General features: G+C 44.6%; 1 protein-coding gene across 3 annotated transcripts in view; it reads left to right on the forward strand.

The window, feature by feature from the left end:
• SFXN5 (sideroflexin 5) overlaps window positions 1-23299 on the forward strand; it is a 743850-nt gene that overhangs the window by 385776 nt on the left and 334775 nt on the right. For all 3 annotated transcript variants that reach the window (XM_030190957.1, XM_030190958.1, XM_030190959.1), the window contains one exon: window positions 18607-18692. In XM_030190957.1, coding sequence (XP_030046817.1) covers window positions 18607-18692 — 86 coding nt within the window. The remainder of the gene's footprint in view (window positions 1-18606; window positions 18693-23299) is intronic.

Below are 23299 nucleotides of genomic sequence, written 5' to 3' on the forward strand. Positions count from 1 at the left end.
GCGCAGACTCTCCTGGCTGCGTGCCTCTGACCTGGACAACCGCACCCAGCAACGACTGGCGGATGTCCCTTGCCGGGGGGATAATATCTTTGGCGAGAAGGTCGAGCAGTTGGTGGACTAACTACACCAGCAGGAAACCGCTCTCGACAAGCTCTCCCACTGGGCGCCTTCAGCATCCACCTCAGCAGGTGGACGTTTTTCCCAGGCCAGGCAGGCTGCACCCTACGCCTACAACAAGCGTAGGTACACCCAGCCGGCTCGAAGGCCTCCTCAGGCACAGGGACAGTCCCAGCACGCTCGTTCCCGTCAACAGCGTGCGCCTAAGCAGCCCCCTGCGCCTCCACAGCAAAAGCCGGGGACGGGTTTTTGACTGGATCCATGGGAACATAGCCGCCATCAAAGTGTCCGTACCGGACGACCTGCCGGTTGGGGGGAGGTTGAAAGTTTTTCACCAAAGGTGGCCTCTGATAACCTCCGACCAGTGGGTTCTCCAAATAGTGCGGTGTGGATACGCCCTGAATTTGGCTTCCACTCCACCAAATTGCCCACTGGGAGCCCAATCCTTCAGCTCCCATCACAGGCAGGTACTTGCAGAGGAACTCTCCGCCCTTCTCAGCACCAATGCGGTCGAGCCCGTGCCACCAGGGCAGGAAGGGCAGGGATTCTATTTCAGGTACTTCCTTGTGGAAAAGAAAACGGGGGATGCGCCCCATCCTAGACCTGAGAGGCCTGAACAAATACCTGATCAAAGAGAAGTTCAGGATGCTTTCCTTAGGCACCCTTCTACCAATGATTCAGAAAGACGATTGGCTATGTTCCCTGGATTTAAAAGACGCTTATACTCACATCCCGATACTGCCAGCTCACAGACAGTATCTCAGATTCCGCCTGGGGACACGGCACTTACAGTATTGTGTGCTGCCCTTTGGGCTCACCTCTGCCCCACGGGTGTTCACGAAGTGCCTGTGGTGGTCACGGCGTATCTACGCAAGCTGGGAGTGCACGTGTTCCCGTATCTCGACGATTGGCTGGTCAAGAACACCTCGGAGGCAGGGGCTCTCCGGTCCATGCAGTGCACTATTCACCTCCTGGAGCTGCTGGGGTTTATGATAAATTACCCAAAGTCCCATCTCCAACCAGTCCAATCTCTGGAATTCATAGGAGCTCTGCTGAATTCACAGATGGCTCAGGCCTTTCTTCCCGAGGCGAGGGCCCACAGCCTCCTGTCCCTTGCTTCCCAGACCAGAGCGTCTCAGCAGGTCACAGCTCGGCAGATGTTGAGACTCCTGGGTCATATGACCTCTACAGTTCATGTGACTCCCATGGCTCGTCTTCACATGAGATCTGCTCAATGGACCCTAGCTTCCCAGTGGTGCCAAGCCACCGGGAATCTAGAAGATGTCATCCGCCTGTCCCTCAGTTGCCGCAATTCGCTGCACTGGTGGACATTTCGGACCAATTTGACCCTGGGACGTCCATTCCAAATTCCGCAGCCCACGAAGGTGCTGACGACGGATGCATCTCGCCTGGGGTGGGGAGCTCATGTCGATGGGCTTCACACCCAGGGACTGTGGTCCCTCCAGGTTACATGATCTTCAAATCAACCTCCTGGAGCTCCGAGCGGTCTGGAACGCACTGAAGGCCTTCAGAGATTGGCTGTCCTATCAAATTATCCAAATTCGGACAGACAATCAGGTTGCAATGTATTACATCAACAAGCAGGGGGGCACCGGATCTTGCCCCCTGTGTCAGGAAGCAGTCGGGATGTGGCGTTGGGCCTGCCAGTTCGGCATGCTTCTTCAAGCCACATACTTGGCAGGTATAAACAACAGTCTGGCCGACAGACTGAGCAGAGTCATGCAACCGCACGAGTGGTCGCTCCATTCCAGAGTGGTACGCAAGATCTTCCGAGAGTGGGGCACTCCCTCGGTGGACCTTTTCGCCTCTCAGACCAACCACAAGCTGCCTCTGTTCTGTTCCAGACTACAGGCACACGGCAGACTAGCGTCGGATGCCTTTCTCCTCCATTGGGGGACCGGCCTCCTGTATGCTTATTCTCCCATACCTTTGGTGGGGAAGACCTTACTGAAGCTGAAGCAAGACCACGGCACCATGATTCTGATAGCACCTTTTTGGCCCCGTCAGATCTGGTTCCTTCTACTTCTGGAGTTGTCCTCCGAAGAACCGTGGAGATTGGAGTGTTTTTCGACCCTCATTTCGCAGAACGACGGAGCGCTTCTGCACCCCAACCTTCAGTCTCTGGCTCTCACGGCCTGGATGTTGAGGGCGTAGACTTTGCTTCGTTGGGTCTGTCTGAGGGTGTCTCCCGCGTCTTGCTTGCCTCTAGAAAGGATTCCACTAAAAAGAGTTACTTTTTTAAGTGGAGGAGGTTTGTCGTTTGGTGTGAAAGCAAGGCCCTAGAACCTCGCTCTTGTCCTGCACAGAACCTGCTTGAATACCTTCTGCACTTATCAGAGTCTGGCCTCAAGACCAACTCAGTAAGGAATCACCTTAGTGCGATTAGTGCTTACCATTATCGTGTAGAGGGTAAAGCCATCTCTGGAGAGCCTTTAGTCGTTCGATTCATGAGAGGCTTGCTTTTGTCAAAGCCCCCTGTCAAGCCTCCTGCAGTGTCATGGGATCTCAACGTCGTCCTCACCCAGCTGATGAAACCTCCTTTTGAGCCACTGAATTCCTGCCATCTGAAGTACTTGACCTGGAAGGTCATTTTCTTGGTGGCAGTTACTTCAGCTCGTAGAGTCAGTGAGCTGCAAGCCTTGGTAGCTCATGCTCCTTATACCAAATTTCATCATAACAGAGTAGTACTCCGCACGCACCCTAAGTTCCTGCCAAAGGTGGTGTCGGAGTTCCATCTTAACCAGTCAATTGTCTTGCCAACATTCTTTCCCAGACCACATACCCGCCCTGCTGAACATCAGTTGCACACATTGGACTGCAAGCGAGCATTGGCCTTCTATCTGGAGCGGACACAGCCCCACAGACAGTCCGCCCAATTGTTTATTTCTTACGACCCCAACAGGAAAGGGGTCGCTGTCGGGAAACGCACCATCTCCAATTGGCTAGCAGATTGCATTTCCTTCACTTACGCCCAGGCTGTGCTGGCTCTTGAGGGTCATGTCACGGCTCATAGTGTTAGAGCCATGGCAGTGTCAGTGGCCCACTTGAAGTCAGCCACTATTGAAGAGATTTGCAAGGCTGCGACGTGGTCATCTGTCCACATATTCACATCACATTACTGCCTCCAGCAGGATACCCAACGCGACAGTCGGTTTGGGCAGTCGGTGCTGCAGAATCTGTTTGGGGTTTGAATCCAACTCCACCCTCCAAGACCCGATTTTGTTCTGTTCAGGCTGCACTCTCAGTTAGTTGTTCTTCGTAGGTCAATTTCCGTTATGCCCTCGCCGTTGCGAGGTTCAATTGACCTGGGTTCTTGTTTTGAGTGAGCCTGAGAGCTAGGGATACCCCAGTCGTGAGAACAAGCAGCCAGCTTGTCCTCGGAGAAAGCGAATGATACATACCTGTAGCAGGTGTTCTCCGAGGACAGCAGGCTGATTGTTCTCACCTACCCTCCCTCCTCCCCTTTGGAGTTGCGTTTTTTTCCTCATTCCTTTGCTTGTCATTCAACTGAGCGGGAACGGTCGCGCACGGGCGGGAAGACGGCCACGCATGCGCGGTGGGCGTGCCCTGCGTGCGGGACCGCCCGCAAAGTTTTTGTTCCGGTTGGTGGGGGCTGCCGTGGACGTCAACCCAGTTGTGAGAACAATCAGCCTGCTGTCCTCGGAGAACACCTGCTACAGGTATGTATCATTCGCTTGCTCTGCGCATGCCAAGGACGTCCTTTATGGACGTCCTTCACTATAATATAAACTCCCTCTAAAAAGACGTTCTTTTTACAGGCTACAAACTAATGTACAGTTCAGAGGCAAGAGAATAAAAACTAACCTGACGATATGGAGGAGCCTTCCAGCCCAGAAAATCGGGACGTGAGAGGACACAAATCAAAACTTTTTGGATGTCCCTCCCTCCAGGTCTCTCTCAGACAATCACAGCGCATTTAGCTGATACTGGTAACAGCTAAACATGCTGGGATTGGCTGAGAGAGACCTGGAGCTGATCAGTTATGCTATTACTTACTTGTTTTGGAGTGCTGTATTTTGTTATGCTGTTTTGGTAAATGTTCAATAAAGACTTCATACAACTTTAAAAAGGTGGGAAAAAAATCCAAGTGCTCGTCCTTTTTTAATTTTTTTAACAAAAGTGGGATTTGAACCCGCCACCTCTGGATTACAAGACCAGTGCTCTGACCACTCGGCCACAACTCTATTTACTTGGATGTCCCTCCCTTACTTCCAGGTCTCTCTGCTGAGTGAAGCACGGCCAAAAAGGACGTTTTTTATTATTGCAGGGGGGGGGGGGGCCTCCAAAATGGATGTTGTTTTTTTAGCGAAGCTTTATAAAAAAAAATCAAACAGGCTCCGATGCTGCAGGCTCTTTTTTGGACATCATTCAACCCCAGAATAATAAAAACGTCCTTTTTGGCCGTGCTTCACTCAGCTGAGAGACCAGGAAGTCTCTGAGCCAATCACAGCGCGTTTAGCTCGGCTGAACGCGTTGTGATTGGCTCAGGGATTTCCAGGTCTCAGCTGAGTGAAGCACTGCCAAAAAAGAAGTTTTTATTATTGCAAAGGGGGAAGGCGACCAAAATGGGCACCCATCCAAAAAAAACCCGTCTATTTTGGCCCCCTTAATATTAAAAACGTCTTTTTTGGCAGTGCTTCACTCAGCTGAGACCTGGAAGTCCCTGAGCCAATCACAATGCGTTCAGCCGAGCTAAACACACTGTGATTGGCTCAGAGACTTCCAGGTCTCTCAGCTGAATGAAGCACGGCCAGAAAAGACGTTTTTATTATTCCGGGGTCCAAAAAAGAGCCTGCAGCATCGGAGCCTGTTTGATTTCAGCACTTGGGCTGTTTTTTGGGTGGAACACTCCCATAATGGCCGTCCGTTTAGTGCATCTGGCCCCTTGTATTTTGCTCTTTTTTGTTTGTTTGAGTTCTCTTTGTTTGCTGTAGCTGTCTCCTGTGTACAGGGAGCAGTGTTCCTTTTCTGGTCTGTGTGTGTCAAGGCAGCTTCCTCTGCTTACTCTCCCCTTTATCTTTGTCTGCTGAGTAGCTCTGCCCTGTTTTCTCCCTTTAGCAGTTCCCTTTTTCCTTTGGGGGTTGTGGGGCCTGTTTAATCCTTAGGTAGTTCTCCCTTTCCCTTTGTATGCTGTATATTCAGCCTAGTGTGTTCCCTGTATCGTTGTATGCTGTAGGTTCAGCCTTGTTCCCTTGTGTGCTGAATGGTTCAGCCTAGAGTGTATTCCTATAGGTGGGTTTCCTTCCCCTTTTCCCTGAGTGGTGTAAGGTACAGCCTAGAGTGTTCCTTTGAGTGGCATCCCCTTTTCCCTGAGTGCTGTAAGGTACAGCCTAGAGTATTCCTTGAGTGGCTTCCCCTTTCCCTCTATTGTTGTATGCTGTAGGTACAGCCTAGTTCCCTTGTGTGCTGAATGGTTCAGCCTAGAGTTTATTACTATAGTTGATTTCCTTTTTCCTTGAGTGCTGTGTTGTATAAGCCTAGAGTGTTCCCTTCTGGGGCTTCCTGTATTCTTGATCGCCTCTGGCACAGTCTTTTGTATACCTTTAGAGGCTTCGGCCTCTCTCCCTTTCCTTTGTGACTCTACTCTGCACTGTGTGCGCTGCTTGTGTCCCAGTTCCGTATGGAACCCTTGTTGTTCTTTCTTCCTTCCCAGAGTGTGACTCGGTTCCTGGTCGGCCATGAGGCCTACTTGTTTGGTCTCTGCATGAGTGGGTTCTCGACTGGCCGTGAGGCCCACCTGAATGCTCTATCTCCCACTTTCTGGTGGTGCCTGATGGCTGTTGTGAGTGTGCGGGGTTTGGTGGCTGAGTTGGTGCATAGGGCCTGTTCGGTCCACCCTAGGCCTTGGCCAAAATCCATACTAGGCTTCAGCCTGGGCTGAAAGGCTCATGTCCGGAATAACATACACCTAGTTTTAGTTGGTGTAACTCCTCATGAGCATGAATCCTGGTGCTACACGCTATTCTGAAAAGAGCGCTGATCCTAGAACACCTGTTATAGAATACCATTCAGAGCTGATTTTTTTGGGCACCAAATATTGAGCGCCATTTATAGAATTTCCCCCTGAATGACTGATAGAAGTTTTTCATACTTGGATATCATGTTTATATGCTCTATCATAATGTGACAGTGGACCCTGGCAAGGGCTAACAACATCCTTCTTATGCAAACTCAGCCCATCAGGATGATGTGACAGGTGAAACAGAACAATCCCATAGGAGACTTGTACAACCATGCACATCCACTATAGTGCCTTTGTGCCAGCATAATGATATCCAAGTACCTAATCCAGTAAGGGGCTTGCTCAGGCTTGTTCTCCTCTACTGCACTCATAAATATATGAAAGGCTGATTCCCAGCAGTGTATAGATTTAAATCTTTTTGGTTTCTTTTCTTTCCTATCCTCATTTGTATCCTTATCTTTTGCATTACCATTCTCCTCTTCTTGATCCCTAGTCAGAAGTGTAAAAATATCAATTAACACCATCTCCCGTATGTTCTTTTTCATCTTTTTAGAAATACCCTATGCTAAAATGTTAACTTCATATTGACTCAAAGGAGAAAATGTTTTGTGTGGTGTTGGGTGCAACTGACTGACTTGGGGCAGGCATTGAACTGGGTGGCAGATAGCACCCGTCCCTGTGATCATTTACGCCAACTAAAACCTGGTGTAAATGCCTGCGCTTAACTTAGGCATGGATTGGGCATATTCAATATCAGTGCGCATAATTTTTAGGAACACCCATAACCTGCCCATTCCTCTCTCATGTCCATGCCCCATTTTGAGAGCTGCAAATTAGAATTTGCATGTACCACTTTACACAGTAAGTTGTGCACATAAATTCTAATTAGTGTAAATTATTTCTGATAATAGCTTGTTGGTGACCAGTTATCGGCGCTGATTGACGTATTAAACAATTAAGTTACATGTGCAACTTTAGTCAGCGTATATAGAATCCAGGGGTTAAAGGGCAACTATATAAACTAGGTGCTAACATTTAAAGATGTGGTGCATGTGTAAATGTTTAGAATATTAGCATATATGCATAAATATGCCAATATTCCACCTAAATGCTATTCTGTAAATATCTGCCTATCTAGTGCATATTTGCAAAGGGGGGCATATACATGGGTGAGATATAGGCAGGGCTCCCACTTACAGTATTCTGTTAACTTACATATATAAGTTCCACATGTCGCTGGCTCATTTAGGTTACCACACTTAAACCAGCATCGATACCGAGTTTGCGCAAGTAATCTATAATGGAACCTAGGCACCTATGTTCCACTATAAAATAGGGTTATATCATGTGCCCTCAAGGCACCTATATGAGGCGTGCCAAGTTATAGAATTACTCTCTTACTGAGGCACCGATGCACAAATGCAGCTGTAAAATACGTCTGCCTCTGTAAAGATTAGCGACTCGCAAACAGCAATGCACAAAGGGGAATGCATGCAAATGAGCAGCATGGATCCCCCTTTGTGCATCGCTTACTATTTACAAGTTTGAGCTGTCAAATATATTTGACAGCTCCAATGCACCGAACCCCGCCCCCATCCCCCCAGTACACCGACAAAATTCCTTAGTGGTCTGGTGGACCCCAGACCCCCATGACGCCTCACAGCCCCCTCCTGACAAAATTTCCTGGTGGTCCAGTGGACCACACACACCCCCGCAACTGACCCTGGTGTTCTAGCGTCTTTCCTTCTCCCCCCCCCCCCCCCCCCCCTCGGTTCCTTAAAAAAAGTTGGGCAGGAGCAACAGCTCTTGCCTCGGTGCTGCTGCTTTCAAAATAGCAGAGCCCAGCCCTTCCCGATGCAGAAATGTTAAAGGAAATTAGGGACACAAAGAAACTGGACAACACAATAATAATGGGTGATTTCAATTACCCTGATCAACAAAAAGGAATAGTAGAATACAATCACCGTTTGCAGCAAAATTCTACTTTAAACCCAGTATAGGAGGTGTACAGTCACTAGTATTCATGAAACGTGGAGAAAAAAAGACTTCAGAAACCATAGAGAGTACTCATTATGCAGGAACCACCTTTCAATTTTAGAGTACTCCTCTTCTTCAATCACTAGTCTTCACAAAAAAAACTCCACTCTTCTTATTCATGCAATACATGCACATAAACCTTCCACAATACTATGTGGTAGAGGCTTATATGAAACACTATACATCCGGTGAACTAATTGTTACTTAAATGCTCTTGATGCTGTCAGTCCGCACTGTCTTCCACAGCATACCGTACTCCCAAAGCCCAACAAGAGAACCCTGTTTCGGCATCTAATGCTTCTCAACTTCACCGCGCCAACTGCCTCATCTCGGCGTCCTAAAATCAAGGCAGACTTCCTCCTATATATACGTCATTTCCTTATTCCCTGACGCGTATCACAATGACGTCATCCACAGCAAAACTTTATTGATAAACGATCATCTCACAAAAAAGCTTTCCACTCAGTTGAAATATTCAATCCCTTAGGGATTACGGTTTGCAGCAGATATATCCATCTTTGTTAATATAACTGTAATCCGTTGGGTTGGTCGTGAGCCCTTGGGCCCTGGCCGAGGCCAGCAGGGCGCCGACCCAGGCCAAGGGGAGACCGACCCACCACCGCACACCCCAGCTACACAATACCCCCTAAGCTACCCCTCCCCACAGTCCCTCAGGAAGAAGGGAAATAGGCATACAGGCGGGCCTCGCGGCCGAACCGGAACCCACGCACACAGAGCCACTCGTGCGAGCCTCACGGCTGAACTGGAACCCAATCACACACAGGGAGGGGTGAAAGAACCCAGAGGGCCCCAAGATGCCAGACACACGCTGAACACCAGCAATAGGGCAGAGGGGGAAACAAAGGACCAGAGCGGGCCACGCCCACCCAGGGGACTAGCGCAGGACAGGGGAACTAACACAGCAACCCCCCCCCCCCACACCAGGGGTAGGAGCCCCAGGCAGAAGCCAGAGGAACCAGACACAAAAGGAAGGCAGAAAGCCTTTGCCTCAAACCCACTGTAGACAGAGGCACACAGAACACAAAGGGTTAAGCTTGTAGAGCCAGCAGAGAGAGAGAGTGCCATAAATCAACAAACAATCAGAGAGAACGCTTCCTCTCTCGAGAGGGAGCGGGGCCCATCCAACAAACACACTGGCAGAGGCAGGAATACAATACACACAGTACAGTACACAAAGGGTTAAACTCACTGAGCCAACAGGCCGGGACACTGGGAAGAGAAATCCTTAAAACAAACAAACAAAGGAGAACGCTCTCACTCAGCCCAGAGCACCCGGAGGCTGAGCAATGCCCAGCCCACAGCAGCAGCTAACCCAGAGGGAAGGAAAAGAATACTCTAATACAACACAGATCCCTGTCAGAACCTAGAGCACGTTCTGAGAGAAAACTATCAGGCTTTCCTGTGACCACCAAGTAAGTAACGCAAAAGCAGAGAAACTCTTCAGCTGCAGGCTAAAGTACTATCCCCTGACGTCAGCACAACCCCTGGCAGCCAATCAGAAGAGACGTCCCCCCCTCCTCCTCAGCCAAACCAGCAGAATCATAACAATAACTCAGAATAAACTGGAAACGTCTGTGTTTGTGAAACCAACTGATTGCAATACCACCTTGCATTTTCAAAGTATGCACCCAAGTCATTGTAAAACGAACATTCCTTTTGCACAATTTTTACGATATCGTAAAATTTGTTCTACTACAGAGAATATTTCATCAGACATTCATTTACAGCAAAAATTGGAAGAAAGAGGATATCCTAGGTCCTTGGTGTCTAAAGCAAGGAAACGGGCTTTTTATAATCATAGAGAATGGCTGCTAACCCTGATAAACATGCAACGGAGCAACAGGAAGTGGTAACTTTTGTAACACAATACAATACACACACGAATAAAATAGTGAAATAATTAAGAAACATGCTGCAATGCTACGTATTTATCCTTGTTTTCGTGATTTAAAGATTTGTTTGCCTATCAAGAGTAATCTGAATGATTTGTTATGTTCTGCAGATACGTGGAATCGTGAAAACAGTAGTGCTGGGAGGATAGGACAGCATAAACCATGTGGTCAGTGCTCAGTGTGTCAAAACATGTTGAATGTGGACAGATTCACGGATGTGCATACTGGCAAGACTTTTTATTTAAAATCTTTAACTGATTGCCAATCTAAGAATGTGATCTATCTATTAAAGTGTGCTTGTGATTTATACTACGTGGGACAAACATCTAGGATGTTAAAAACGAGGTTGATAGAACACAGACATTGTATACAAGCCAAGAAAACGTATGAACCTTTGGTTTCTCATTGCCTTTTGAAAGAACATGATTTTGCAATTTGCAATGTGTGGTTCTGGAGCAGGTTTGGGTTTCAGAGCGCAGAGGAGATGTGCGGAGAACGTTAAGACAGAGAGAACAAAGATGGATATATGTGCTGCAAACCCTAATCCCTAAGGGATTGAATATTTCAATTGAGTGGAAAGCTTTTTTGTGAGATGATCGTTTATCAATAAAGTTTTGCTGTGGATGACGTCATTGTGATACGTGTCAGGGAATAAGGAAATGACGTATATATAGGAGGGAAGTCTGCCTTGATTTTAGGACGCCAAGACGAGGCAGTTGGCGCGATGAAGTTGAGAAGCATTAGATGCAGCTGTCTGTGGCAGTGTTTAGCCCTTGAAACAGCCCGTTAGTGGCGAAACAGGGTTCTCCTGTTGGGCTTTGGGAGTACCGTATGCTATGGAAGACAGTGCGAACTGACAGCATCAAGAGCATTTAAGTTAAGTAACAGTTCACCAGATGTATAGTGTTTCATATAAGCCTCTACCACATAGTATTGTGGAAGGTGTATGTGCATGTATTGCATGAATAAGAAGAGTAGAGTTTTTTTTGTGAAGACTAGTGATTGAAGAAGAGGAGTACTCTAAAATTGAAAGGTGGTTCCTGCATAATGAGGACTCTCTATGGTTTCTGAAGTCTTTTTTTCTCCACGTTTCATGAATACTAGTGACTGTACACCTCCAATACTGGGTTAACAAAGTAGAATTTGCTGCAAACGGTGATTTCAATTACCCCAATATTGACTGGGTAAATGTAACATCAGGGCATGCTAGGGAGGTAAAATTCCTTGACGAAATCAAGGACTGCTTTATGGAGCAGCTGGTACAGGAGCCGATGAGAGAAGAAAATATTCTAGACCTAGTCCTTAGTGGAGCGCATGATCTGGTGCGTGAGGTTAGGGTGCTGCGGCCGCTTGATAGCAGTGATCATAATATGATCGGATTTGATATTAGATTTGAAGTAAGTATACACAGGAAATCAAATACATTAGCGTTTAACTTTAAAAAAGGAGACTATGATAAAATGAGAAGAACAGTGAAAAGAAAACTTAGAGGAGCGTCTGCGAGGGTCAAAAATTTACATCAGGCGTGGATGCTGTTCAAAAACATCATCCTGGAAGCCCAGGCCAAATTTGGCAGATACATGTATATGTACCATTATTTTAATGATGTGCAAGTAATCAGCACATAACTGCGCGCACGTAATAAAGTCAATGGGTATGTAACACATTTATCTAGACCTCAGTTTTCCTAAACTGTTTTTTCACTGATTTCTCTTCTTGCATTCTAATTTCTTACTGGATGTCTGTGGCAATGTGCAGCCATTTATGACTTGGTGATTTTAGGGGACCTTTTACTAAGGTGTGTTAGGTGCTAACATGTGCCTATCTCAGCATAAAATGGAGTGCCACAGGAGTACCATTAGTACTACCATAAATAGTACAATGTCACATAGTAATCCTGCGCATTCTATCTGTGCACTAACATTTTTGAAGGGGCATGTCAGGGGAAAGTGGCTTTTCCTGCACTAACCAGTTAGCACAGCTTCATTGCCACACACTGATTAGTTCACGGATACCACATGAGCCATTACTGCCTTCAAAATGGGTGGCGGTAAGTGCTCACACAGTAGTTAAAAATTAAAAAAATCACCGTGCACTAATGGCAACATAAGCGCCTGGCCATTAATGCAAAAAATGGAAAAAAGCCATTTTTACAGCTGTGGTAAAAAAGGCCTTAGAGCATGGGAAAGACCTGCCACAGCTTTTGTAAAACAACCTCAACTATTTATCTTAAGATTTTATCCTTTGTCTTTTAATTTTTGGTTGTAGGGTTATTGGTCCATGATTTTGGTCTTTTCTCATTATTTATCAGAGAGGAATCTTCCCTGACTTTTTTTTTTTTATGTATGATTGATCTATTTATTTATTTCTGAATCAATTGCTCTGGGTTTCTCTTAAAAACCCAAAGTGGCATACAGTACAAAATATTCACCTCTTCTCCCACCCAACCCATTACAAATCGCAAAAAAAGGATCATTTTAAGGGCCATACACTCCTAACTAGCTCATGGATAATATTGCCAAACAATTAGCACTTGTTTAAAATTGAGAGCATTGATAGCCAACAATAGAGCTCCTAAAGAAGCCGAGGGTGAAAATGGTGGCCCTCCATTGAGTTGTAAGATAGGTGCAGAATTGTTTAATCTGCTGCTCTTGGTATAGATCTTATAAAAATGATTTAAAAAGAAATAATAATTAGTTTTCATACTTAATAAAAGAATTAGAAATTAAGGAAGTGGGAAAGTTTTTGACCAAGGAAAGGAAAGTTTTTAAGTCAACAGCAAACTGCTATAAGTGGACTACTGAAGTCTTTTCCTTCCTTTATAATTAGTATGGATTCTATGAAATACCAACCTTGCAATAATTGTTGGTTGTTATTTTATAGAATCTGAAACCTTTTCAAAGATCTTTGTGACGTTCCAGTAGACTAATCTTATTGAAAACATTGCCTGTACTACACTCACTAGCTTATATGTGGGGTTGTACCAAAAGCTCATAGCAGAGATTTGGTGATGTAAACTTTGCTGTGTGACACCCACAGAGTGCAAATATCGAGCCATATATTTATAACTTGTGAGGGATCCTTGCCCCCCAAACCACACTGCCTCTGTTTTAGAGATATTCAACTTTAGTTGATGTTTCTGAAGCCAAATTTCCTAGAGTGAATCAAGGACCCTTTCCAAACAATAGTTTAGTCTTCACAGTCCCTCACTTCAGTCTTCAACAGGGCAAAGTCTTTGTATGTTATCTACAAACAAGTAATAAGTACAGCCCAATTCTTTAAGCATTTTGCAGAAAGGTCTTATGTACAGATTAATAGATTGAGGGACAGCATGCACCCTTGCAGAACTTCCCAAGACAGTTCTCAGCTCTGGGAGGATTTTGTTCTCTCTCTCATTTTGGTCCTTCAGCCTTTATTTCTCAGGAAGTAGTTATCCCAAATTTTGAGTCTTTATGATTTGTTTTTGAGGTTTATTCTCAAGTGGGTTTGTCTTCCTAATTTCGGTCCCCGTTTACTAAGCTGCGTTATAGGCATGTTAACATTTTTAACGTGCATTAACCATGTACACACGTTAACTGTGAACGTGCCTACAATATCACTATAGGCACCCTACACGGTAGCGTGTGTGCTAATTGTAGGCTCATTAAAAAATGCTAATGCGCCTTAGTAAACAGAGCACTAGGTCATTTATCTCATTTTTGTGTGCCTTATTTCTAGAGGATTTTAAACCCCTAATATTAGCTCTTTGTCCTATATATCTCAGAGAAGGTTGAGAGTAGGGGAAAGTATTGATGTTTCTTTTATGTCCATGATTTTTATCACATATCCTTTCTTTTTTTTCTGTAATTTCTTTGCTCCCAAGGTTTGTACTTATTATTCTTAGGGGCTGTCTTTCCTTATGCTTGCATTCTCAGGGGTTTTCTGCCTTGAATTTTAAAGCTGGATCTCTGTCCCTGTTTTCCCTGTGGTATAAGTGAGGCCTGCCTATAAAAAGAAAAACAAATGTTGATTTTTGCCTATAGGATAATTCTTTAACCCTCTCCTTTCCATCATGTTATAACTGTCACCCTAGCTGTTTTTATTTTCATTTGAACACCTGCTTTCTAAACCTTCTAATGCTATACCATATGCACCCTCAGTCTATTCCAAGTGATATTTCTTGTTTTGCTCAAATCCTTTAAGATTTTGTCCCTGAGACTACTTAACATTTTTACTAATAAAGACAGAATTGTTCAAAATATATTTCTTAAGTTTTTAAAGCGTATTGGCACAAAAAAGAAGTTTTAAGAACTTATGAAGCCTCATGCTAATATATTTGAAACCAAATTTAAGAAAGATTTTTAGGTGAAATTCTGTTTTGGCGACTTATACAAATGAAAATGTCAACGTTGAATAGTGACAATGAATAGAAAGTGGCTTAAAGGTTATAGCATAGAGCTGAAAGACTTAAACTTCCTGTGGTGTAGACAATACAGTATATGACCTGTTTCTAGCATGGGCATGGTGTAATCTAGGAAAAATCACCTTACTTGACTGTTTCAATTCCATCCCACTGTAACTAGGCAGTTAGTTTCAATTTTGTTGACTTGTTTAGTCAAAGAAACAAGAGAGAGATTTTTTCCTTCTTATAATTGACAGATGCTCAAAATCTTAAACCAAAATTTAAGAATAAAAAATATGTTAGCATTTCAGGTAGATAATCATGCAGAGAAGGCGGGTCAGATATTCAGTGGGATTATCCAAGTAGGAGCCTAAATTATGCGCGGACTGGGTGTATTCTATAACAACACGCATAGATTTTAGAATACTCCCATGACCCGCCCATTCCATGCCCATGTCCACACTCACTTTTCTACTACGCAACGAATTAATGCACACCATGTACAGAATACGCTTAGACCGTTCTCATGAATTCTAATTAATGCCAACTAGTGCTGATAATTGGGTTGTTAACATCTAATTTTCAGTGCTGGTTAGCTTGTTAAACCAATTAGCGTTATGTGCATTGTTATGGAATACGCTTTGATTTCCACGCAGAAATTTCAGCGCGATATATAGAATCTTGGGTATAGTGCTACTGAAAATATAGCAGACTGCCTCTGCATTATCCAGGCAGTGCGTTGGCAATCCAGAGCACAGTCTGTGTGGAGCTGGGCAATACCTAATTAGCAGGCCGCCGAGAGACGGGGCCGGGCCCAGGACAAGGCCGCCCCCGGTCCTGCTCCCTGGGCCCCGCCCCCCAGGTTGTCGTCGTCGCCCCCCGGGCTGGGACCCTTCCACCCCAAACCCGTGCCAGCAGAAAGTGCAGTCTTCTGACCTGACTCCGGCATTATGCGGCCCACACAAGAAGCGCATCCTCTCAGCTGATCTTCGCATGTCCTCTGCAGGGCTTCTGTGCGTCTGATGTCCTTGCACGTCCAGACGCTAACACACAGAAGCCCTTGTAGAGTACATCAAAGATCAGCTGAGAGGAGTGCGTCTGTGTGGGCCGCGTACGCCGGAGTCAGAACAGAAGACATCACTTCTGCTGGCCGGGGGCTTGGGTGGAAGGGGCCCGGTGTCGGGTGGCGGGTTGGACTGCGCGCTGGGCCCCCCTGGAGGCCCGGGTCCCGGGAATTTTGTCCCCCTGCCCCCCCCTCTCGGCGGCCCTGCAATTAGCAGCAATATTCAGACCACTAACCAACTAACTGGCCAATAAGTTAGATCTGAATTTCGCTGGTACCTAGTGCTGTCCAAGTTATGGCAGATATTCAGCACAGCCCATATTCAAGTACTGGTGCTGAATATCCAGGTACAAAAAAACATAATGGCTATCATTTAAACAAATGCAGACCACTGCAGGTTGAACATTACCTGGTCATCTATACACTTTTCAAAACTTTTAAGCCATTTTACTGTAGGTTAGCTGAGTGACAACCAACAGATCAAAGGGAATATAACAACACGGTGCCAACAGCAAATCAAAAGTGTACTTAGCCGCATTGAGCCTGCCATGAGTGGGAAAGTGCGGGGTACAAATGTAACAAAAAAAAAAAAAGTGTATTGAAGACCTAACACAGCTATGTTTTACTCATAATGCCTGGTGTCAGGAATCCTATATATACACACGCAATGAATAATGGATGTATTGCAATATATTGTATGGAAGGTGCAGTCATTACCCTTGGTGTGATACCCCTTAACCACAGTCACTGAAATAGAACGAAATGCAGAGCTTCAATACTTCCAAACTGTAGCTAGGTTGTGCAGTTTAGATATAAAACAGTAATAAGGCAGGCCAAGAGAGATTTTGAAAAATAACGATGTACATAAGTATTGCCATACTGGGAAAGACCAAAGGTCCATCAAGCCCAGCATCCTGTTTCCAACAGTGGCCAATCCAGGTCCAGAAATACCTGGCAAGATCCCAAAAAAGTACAAAACATTTTATACTGCTTATCCCAGAAATAGTGGATTTTCCCATTTAATAACGGTCTAGGACTTTCCTTTAGGAAGCCGGCCAAACCTTTTTTAAACTCCGCTAAGCTAACTACCGCCTTACCACATTCTCTGCAACGAATTCCAGAGTTTATTACAACGTTGAGTGAAGAGAGATTTTCTCCAATTCGTTTAAATTTAATACATTGTAGCTTCATCGCTTGCCCCCTAGTCTAGTATTTTGGAAAGCGTAAACAGACGCTTCGCATCTACCCGTTCAACTCCACTCATTATTTTATAGACATCTTTCATAACTCCTGTCAGCTGTCTTTCTCCAAGATGAAGAGCCCTAGCCGCTTTAGGCTTTCCTCATAGGGAAGCCATCCCATTCCCTTTATAATTTTTGTCGACCTTCTCTGCACCTTTTCTAATTCCACTATCTTTTTTGAGATGCGGCGACCAGAATTGTAGAAAAAACAGGTGCCGGTACTCGTTATGGGCGGGGGTCACCACATATGGCTCCACTCCTATGATAACCACACCCACATTAGCCACACCCCTAATACCAGCTATGGTGCATATAAACAGACATCATTGAAAATATTATTCTAGTATAGGAGAAAAAAAATAACGTGATTTTTTTCATTAGAGATAATTCTCTCTATCCCCTTCTTTCCATCCAGGCCCGCCCGCCCTCCCCACCTACCTACATGCCTATCTGCCTGCCAAGTTCCTCCCAGCGAAGCATGCGTGCCAGCTCCCATTTTCCGCCGCTGCTGTTTCTCCTGTTGAGGCAGCAGAGCGGTCGCTACAAAAAGAAAAAGATCAAAAATGTTTTAACCTCAAACGCGGCACCGTAGACAGCCATCAGGCAGTGGCTGTCGGCTCTGCAGCCGCTCCGTCCTCTCGTCCTCTGCACGTCACTGCTCTCCTCCGGGTCTGTACTCCAGGGGCAGTGACGTGAGAGACGAGAGGAGGGAGCAGCTGCAGAGCCGACAGCCAAATGCCTGATGCCGTGTTTGAGGTTTAAAAAACATTTTGAACTTTTTCTTTTGTAGCGGCCGGTGCTGCTCAACAGGAGAAGCACAGCGGCCAGAAATGGGAACTGGCGCCCAGCGTGCTTCGCGACTTCGCGGGAGACTTGTGACTAAGTGCAGGACTCACCGGGGGAGGGGGGGGGGCAAAAAAAAGGTGCCGGTACGCCGTACGTTGCGTACCGCACAAAAAAAGCACTGTGTGTGTATATATATATATATATATATATATTTGTCCTGGATCTAAATTACTGGTAAATAGAGTTATTTGCCAGTAAGTGGAGCTGAACAGTAGAAAATTAGAGGAGTCTGAGTTGAAGGTTTGGTATATCAACTCTACAGCCCTGATGGTATGTAGAATTGCTCTGTAGGCCCTGAGTGACATTTGTAATGTTTTTATTTACTTCACAGTATGCCTGGTACTGTTTTTGTTTCTTTCTGACCATTATTATTATTAATTGCATTTCATGATTATTACTGAAAATAATTTTGTCATATAGAGGAGGGGGTGTTAAAATATGATATGCCCTGGGCATCGAATATGCTAGGTACACCACTACCTCTGTGAAACTTCTGAGTCAATTTTGTATTGATTTTAACTGTGAGCCTTCAAACTCATTTACAGAGGGACTCTCCCTGCAGATTTGTCTTTGAAAATCTGTGTCAAATAGGGAATACACATGAAAATGCATGTGGGCGATTTGAAAGTGAAAACTGTTCATGTACTTTCATATCCCTATCCTATCTGCAACCACATTGTTCACACGGGGAGAATTGTGTACTCTGTTTTCACAGTATATGACCCTGTACCCACACTGAGGCCATATAGTTTTCAAAGGAACTTAGGCCATGTAGAACTTTTTCACTATTACCCCTGCTAAGTCTGACTTAATGTATAGGAAACCAGAAAGTAAAGGTCTCCTACATTTCAGCAGGTGATATTCCTCAATAGCCCATTAGCCTTGCACAGACAGAAAACAGTAAAGTAAACTCAGATGTTCTTTTTCTAAACATTTGATTTTAATGCATACTGTTGACTAAGTCCAGGTGGTGATGTTTAATCTTTTTGTTTTTATCTTTTTAGGCACTGATAGAGACAGCCCTCACTAGAATAGTCCTTCCAATGCCTATTCTGGTCCTACCTCCAATTATAATGTCTATACTGGAAAAGTAAGTGTTAAAGCATGAAACAATATATAATTTGTAATATAAATGCTGAAGAATGAGGAAAAGAACCACAGTGGAAAGTCTCAGCATGCTTGGAAATGAAGCATTTGTCATGTAACAGCTGTCATAAGCAAGTGAGCCTAAGGTACCATGAGAAATCATATTTATCTGCTCCTTTCTAGCAATTCTTGATTGAGTAAAGAGAAAGATGGGGTCAACTTCCTAACCTTTCATTTATACTTTTGGGACCTTGTAGAGAGGTGGGAGGAGTTCTGGGTGTAAACTAAAAATGGGATCTTGTATATCCAGTGAGTCAAGTGGGGGGAGTACAATGGAAGAAGCAGATATTGTCATGGATAAAGAGTGATATCCTTTAAGCAGTCCTGCTTTATAGCTAGCAGCTGCACTATATCCTTGAAAATGTGAACTGTAATAACCAAGGCAGACTGAATGATCAGTTGGTCTTTTTGCTACCATCCACTATGTTACTATGTACTGGGCCTAGTACACTTTTCACATTCTGGTATCAAAAAATATCCAACTCAAAATGCATTAAAGTAGGAGTTTATTTCACTGATGGGAACAACATACTCTCTATGCCAGGGGTGCTCAGTGTCAGTCCTCGGGGGCCCACAACCCAGTTGAGTTTTCAGGAATTTCCACAATGAAATACATGTGAGACATATTGCATATGATGGAGGCAGTGCCTACAAATAATCCTCTCTTGGAGGATTACGAGGTTCGGGTATCATATTCAACCCATCTGCACACAGTTTTGCACTGGTGGTTCATTCAAAAGAATCGGTGTCGGACATTCCTCTGCAAACCAGGAATGGAAGATGGTGACCACGGATGCATTGCTGTCTGGTTGAGGGGCTCATTGCCACCAACAGATGGCCCAGGGCATTTGGACCTCGACGGAGGCGTCTTGGTCCATCAACCACTTGGAGTTACGGGCGATCGTCTGGCCCTTTGGGAGTTTCTGTCTCCTTCTCCGTGGTTGCTCAGTTTGAGTTCTCTCGGACAATGCGATGACAGTCGCCTTTGTAACCATTGGGTGCACCACTAGTGCGCGAGGCGCCCTGATCTGCCGTTGAGCAGAGACTCATCTTGCGCTCTCTTGACGCGACTCATATAGCGGGGTCACAGAATGTGCAAGCGGACTTTCTTAGTCGCCACCAGTTGGAGCCAGGGGAGTGGACACTCTCCCCTCTGGCCTTCGATTAGATAGCTACCTGTTGGGGGATACCGGTGATGGACTTAAGGTTCCCCGTTTCTTCAGCAGGGGAAGAGAGCTGGGCTCGGAAGGCATCAATGCTCTTCTACAACCTGGGCCCAGGGGCCTGCTCTATGCCTTTCCCCCTGGCCTATGGTGGGCAGGTTACTGACTCACATTGCCAGTCATCCCAGTCGAGTGGTGACCCTGGATTGGCCCAGACGTCCCTGGTATGCGGATATGGTCAGGCTCCTGTTCGATCGTCCTCTCCAGGTGCAGGACGGTCTCTTGCTGCAGGGACCAGTCATGATGGAGGATCCCTCCCCCTTTGGTCTTGCAGCCTGGCCTTTGAAAGGGGTGAAGTTGAGAAGGAAGGGTATCCGGACGCAGTTATCACTATGATGCTTCAGGCTCGGAAAAGAGTCCACCTCGATAGCTTATGCTAGAGTGTGGCGTACCTTCGATTCGTGGTGTGCGAGTTCGGGATTGTCAGCAGCTTCGGTATTGATTATCCTCGTGTTTCTTCAGGAGGGTGTACAGAAATCACTCTCGTTGAGTTCTCAAGGTACAGGTGCCAGCTCTGGCATGCTTTAGAGGCTGGCTTCAGGGGGCGTCGATCGCCTCCCACCGGATGTGGTTCGTTTTTTGAGGGCCGTAATTGGTTGCGTCCTCCGCAACATCTTACCACAACATCACTTTGTATTTGTTTGCACCGAGTCTGCAAACGCCTCTCCGGTACTATGTAAGTCACAATGAGCCTACATTGTATTTTGTCTACCTGAGTACATGTTATAACTTGTTAAATTTGTCACAATTGGCTATTTATATATTGTCATTTTGTTATAAAAAAACAATAAAACTAAATGAAAAATAAAAGTTTTTTTGTTTGTTTTAAATTTGAGGTCATGCACTAGTGTCAACATTAGAGCTCACGATCTGCAAAAAATTAACATGGGAGCATTTACAGCCTCTTATTTAGGAAGCACTAACCCCCGTATTCTGTAAAGGTTGTACAAATTTGGATGCAGTCCTGAGGTTGCACAACTTAATTGGTTAATGAGCCACTAACAAGCAATAATTGGATACTAACAATGAATTATTAACATTAATTGGCACCAATTAGAATTTGCACGTGCATCTACCTGTGTGCTATTCTATAACACTTGACACCAAATCCCAATACACGCAACTCAAAAGGGGGGCACAGCAATGGGAGGGGCATTCTGAAATTTTGGGTGCAGTTATAGAATGCTATTGATGCGTGCCAACTTGTGCACCAGGATTTACACCTGGTTTCAACAGGCATAAGTATTTGCGCCCCAAGTTGATCTCAGGAATTGGCACCACATGCTATTCTGTAAAGAGCACTCAGTGCTGAGTGCCGATTTCTTTTTTCAGACATCAGTTTTTGAGTGCCATTTACTAAATCTAGCCATAAGTGCTCCCATATTAATCTGCATTATCAGTTAACCCGAAGAATACACAAGCTAGAAAGCACAGGAATTCCCACTCTCTGCATATGACATGCCTCCTCCAGAATATTTTTAAAAATAGCTAATGCACAGTTATCGTGCCACAACCGGAATATTACCTCAAAACACTTTAATGCATTTTGCCATAAGCCTTTTTTTCCACATGCCAACCATACATTAAGGCTTAACGCTCTATAGTAAAAGGGCCCCTTTGAGAGTTATGCTCCTAAATTGGCCTCTTTGAAAAATTACTAGGGCTATGATCTTAAATTTATACTCAAAATTTTCTCTAAACTCCTAAATTTAGGAGCATAAAAAGTGGTGTGTCAACACGGTCAGATTAAGAGTGGGGAAAAATATTTAGAAGCTCAGTGCTGATTTTCAGCACTAGGTACATAATTTAGGCTAATAATCTAGGCAATGAATGGTGGGGATACACTTATAGGCATAACCTTTAAGCTAAATTAAGATGAATTTGCAACTGAAAACTTAGGCACCTAAATTTGGCTTTTAAAAAGTTCACAAATTTTAGGGGCCTAATTTGGGACTGGAGGAGCGGCCTAGTGGTTAGGGCGGTGGACTTTGGTCCTGGGAACTGAGGAACTGAGTTTGATTCCCACTTCAGGCACATGCAGCTCCTTGTGACTCTGGGCAAGTCACTTAACCCTCCATTGCCACGGGTACAAATAAGTACCTGTATACAATATGTAAGCCGCATTGAGCCTGCCATGAGTGGGAAAGTGTGGGGTACAAATGTAACATAAATAAATTGTGGAGCTCAGCTTTTTTTGAACATTGGGCCTGTAGTGTATTGTCACTGAACAACATTTCTGGTTTGTTGTGAAGGAAAAATGTAGGCATAATCATTTATCCCTGTGATGTATTTAGTAGATTCTGTACATGGAGCTGAGATCCTTTAATAGAAACTTGTGATTGATACCTTCATCTTAAAGTACATTACATTAATAGTGTTAAGAAATTATAACTAATCAGTCTGAAGATTAGTCTTAAACTTTATGGTAGCAAGTTAGTGTCTTGGGGTCACTGACTCGATAACTGTAGCATAGTACAGCAAGTAACTTCCATAAGGAATAAATTACCTACCAACAGAGGCTGCTGACAAATTATGCAAAATTTAAACACTAATGAACAAGGTGATGAAAAGTTGATGGTAAATGTATGTATGACTACATCTGTGGAGCAGATGTACTGTAGACAGAAGGTTATGCAGGAAAGATTCTGCCTGTTAGATCTCTGTTAACATGTCTAACTTCTGATATTTATACCTGAGATTGACAGGTCCAGCTGTCCAGAAGCTCCCAGTCATGTCATTGGTTTATTTTAATGTGTGATACATCAGTAACAAATCCAAGAAAGAACTGGTAATTAGAAATCAGAAGATGTAGCTTCATTTTAGAATGATTTAAAAGAAAATGATGAAGAAAGAAAATGTAGTATATTTATTTCATGCTTATGCACACATACTGGAAGTTCTGTTGACCAAAAAAGGGGGAAACCTTTAGTAAAAATCAGATTCAACCTATTTTATGAGCTTTGAGGAAAAGAATGGCAAAGTAATAGTTACTAATTCTAACATGTGCCTATAAGAAAAACTGCGTAAATAATTTGTGAGAAACATCAGAAGTTATACAGTACTCATATAGCTTGTTGTAGTACCTTTGGAACTAAACATAAAATGTGATTGAATGAGAAATCTTGCAATAGGGTATTAAGAACTAAAGAAACCATCCAACTCCTCTCTGAGGAGGTGCTGAGGCACCTGTCCAGTAGCAGGCCTAATTTGGCATAATGGAAAACAGAGAAAATGGCAATAAAGACCATTCTCCAATGACAAGCAGGACACTATAATTCCACATGTGGGTGACATCATCTGATAGAGTCCAGCTCCTCAGCATTTTAAA

The sequence above is a fragment of the Microcaecilia unicolor genome, chromosome 2 (genome assembly GCF_901765095.1).
Source record: "Microcaecilia unicolor chromosome 2, aMicUni1.1, whole genome shotgun sequence".
Lineage (NCBI taxonomy): Eukaryota > Metazoa > Chordata > Amphibia > Gymnophiona > Siphonopidae > Microcaecilia > Microcaecilia unicolor.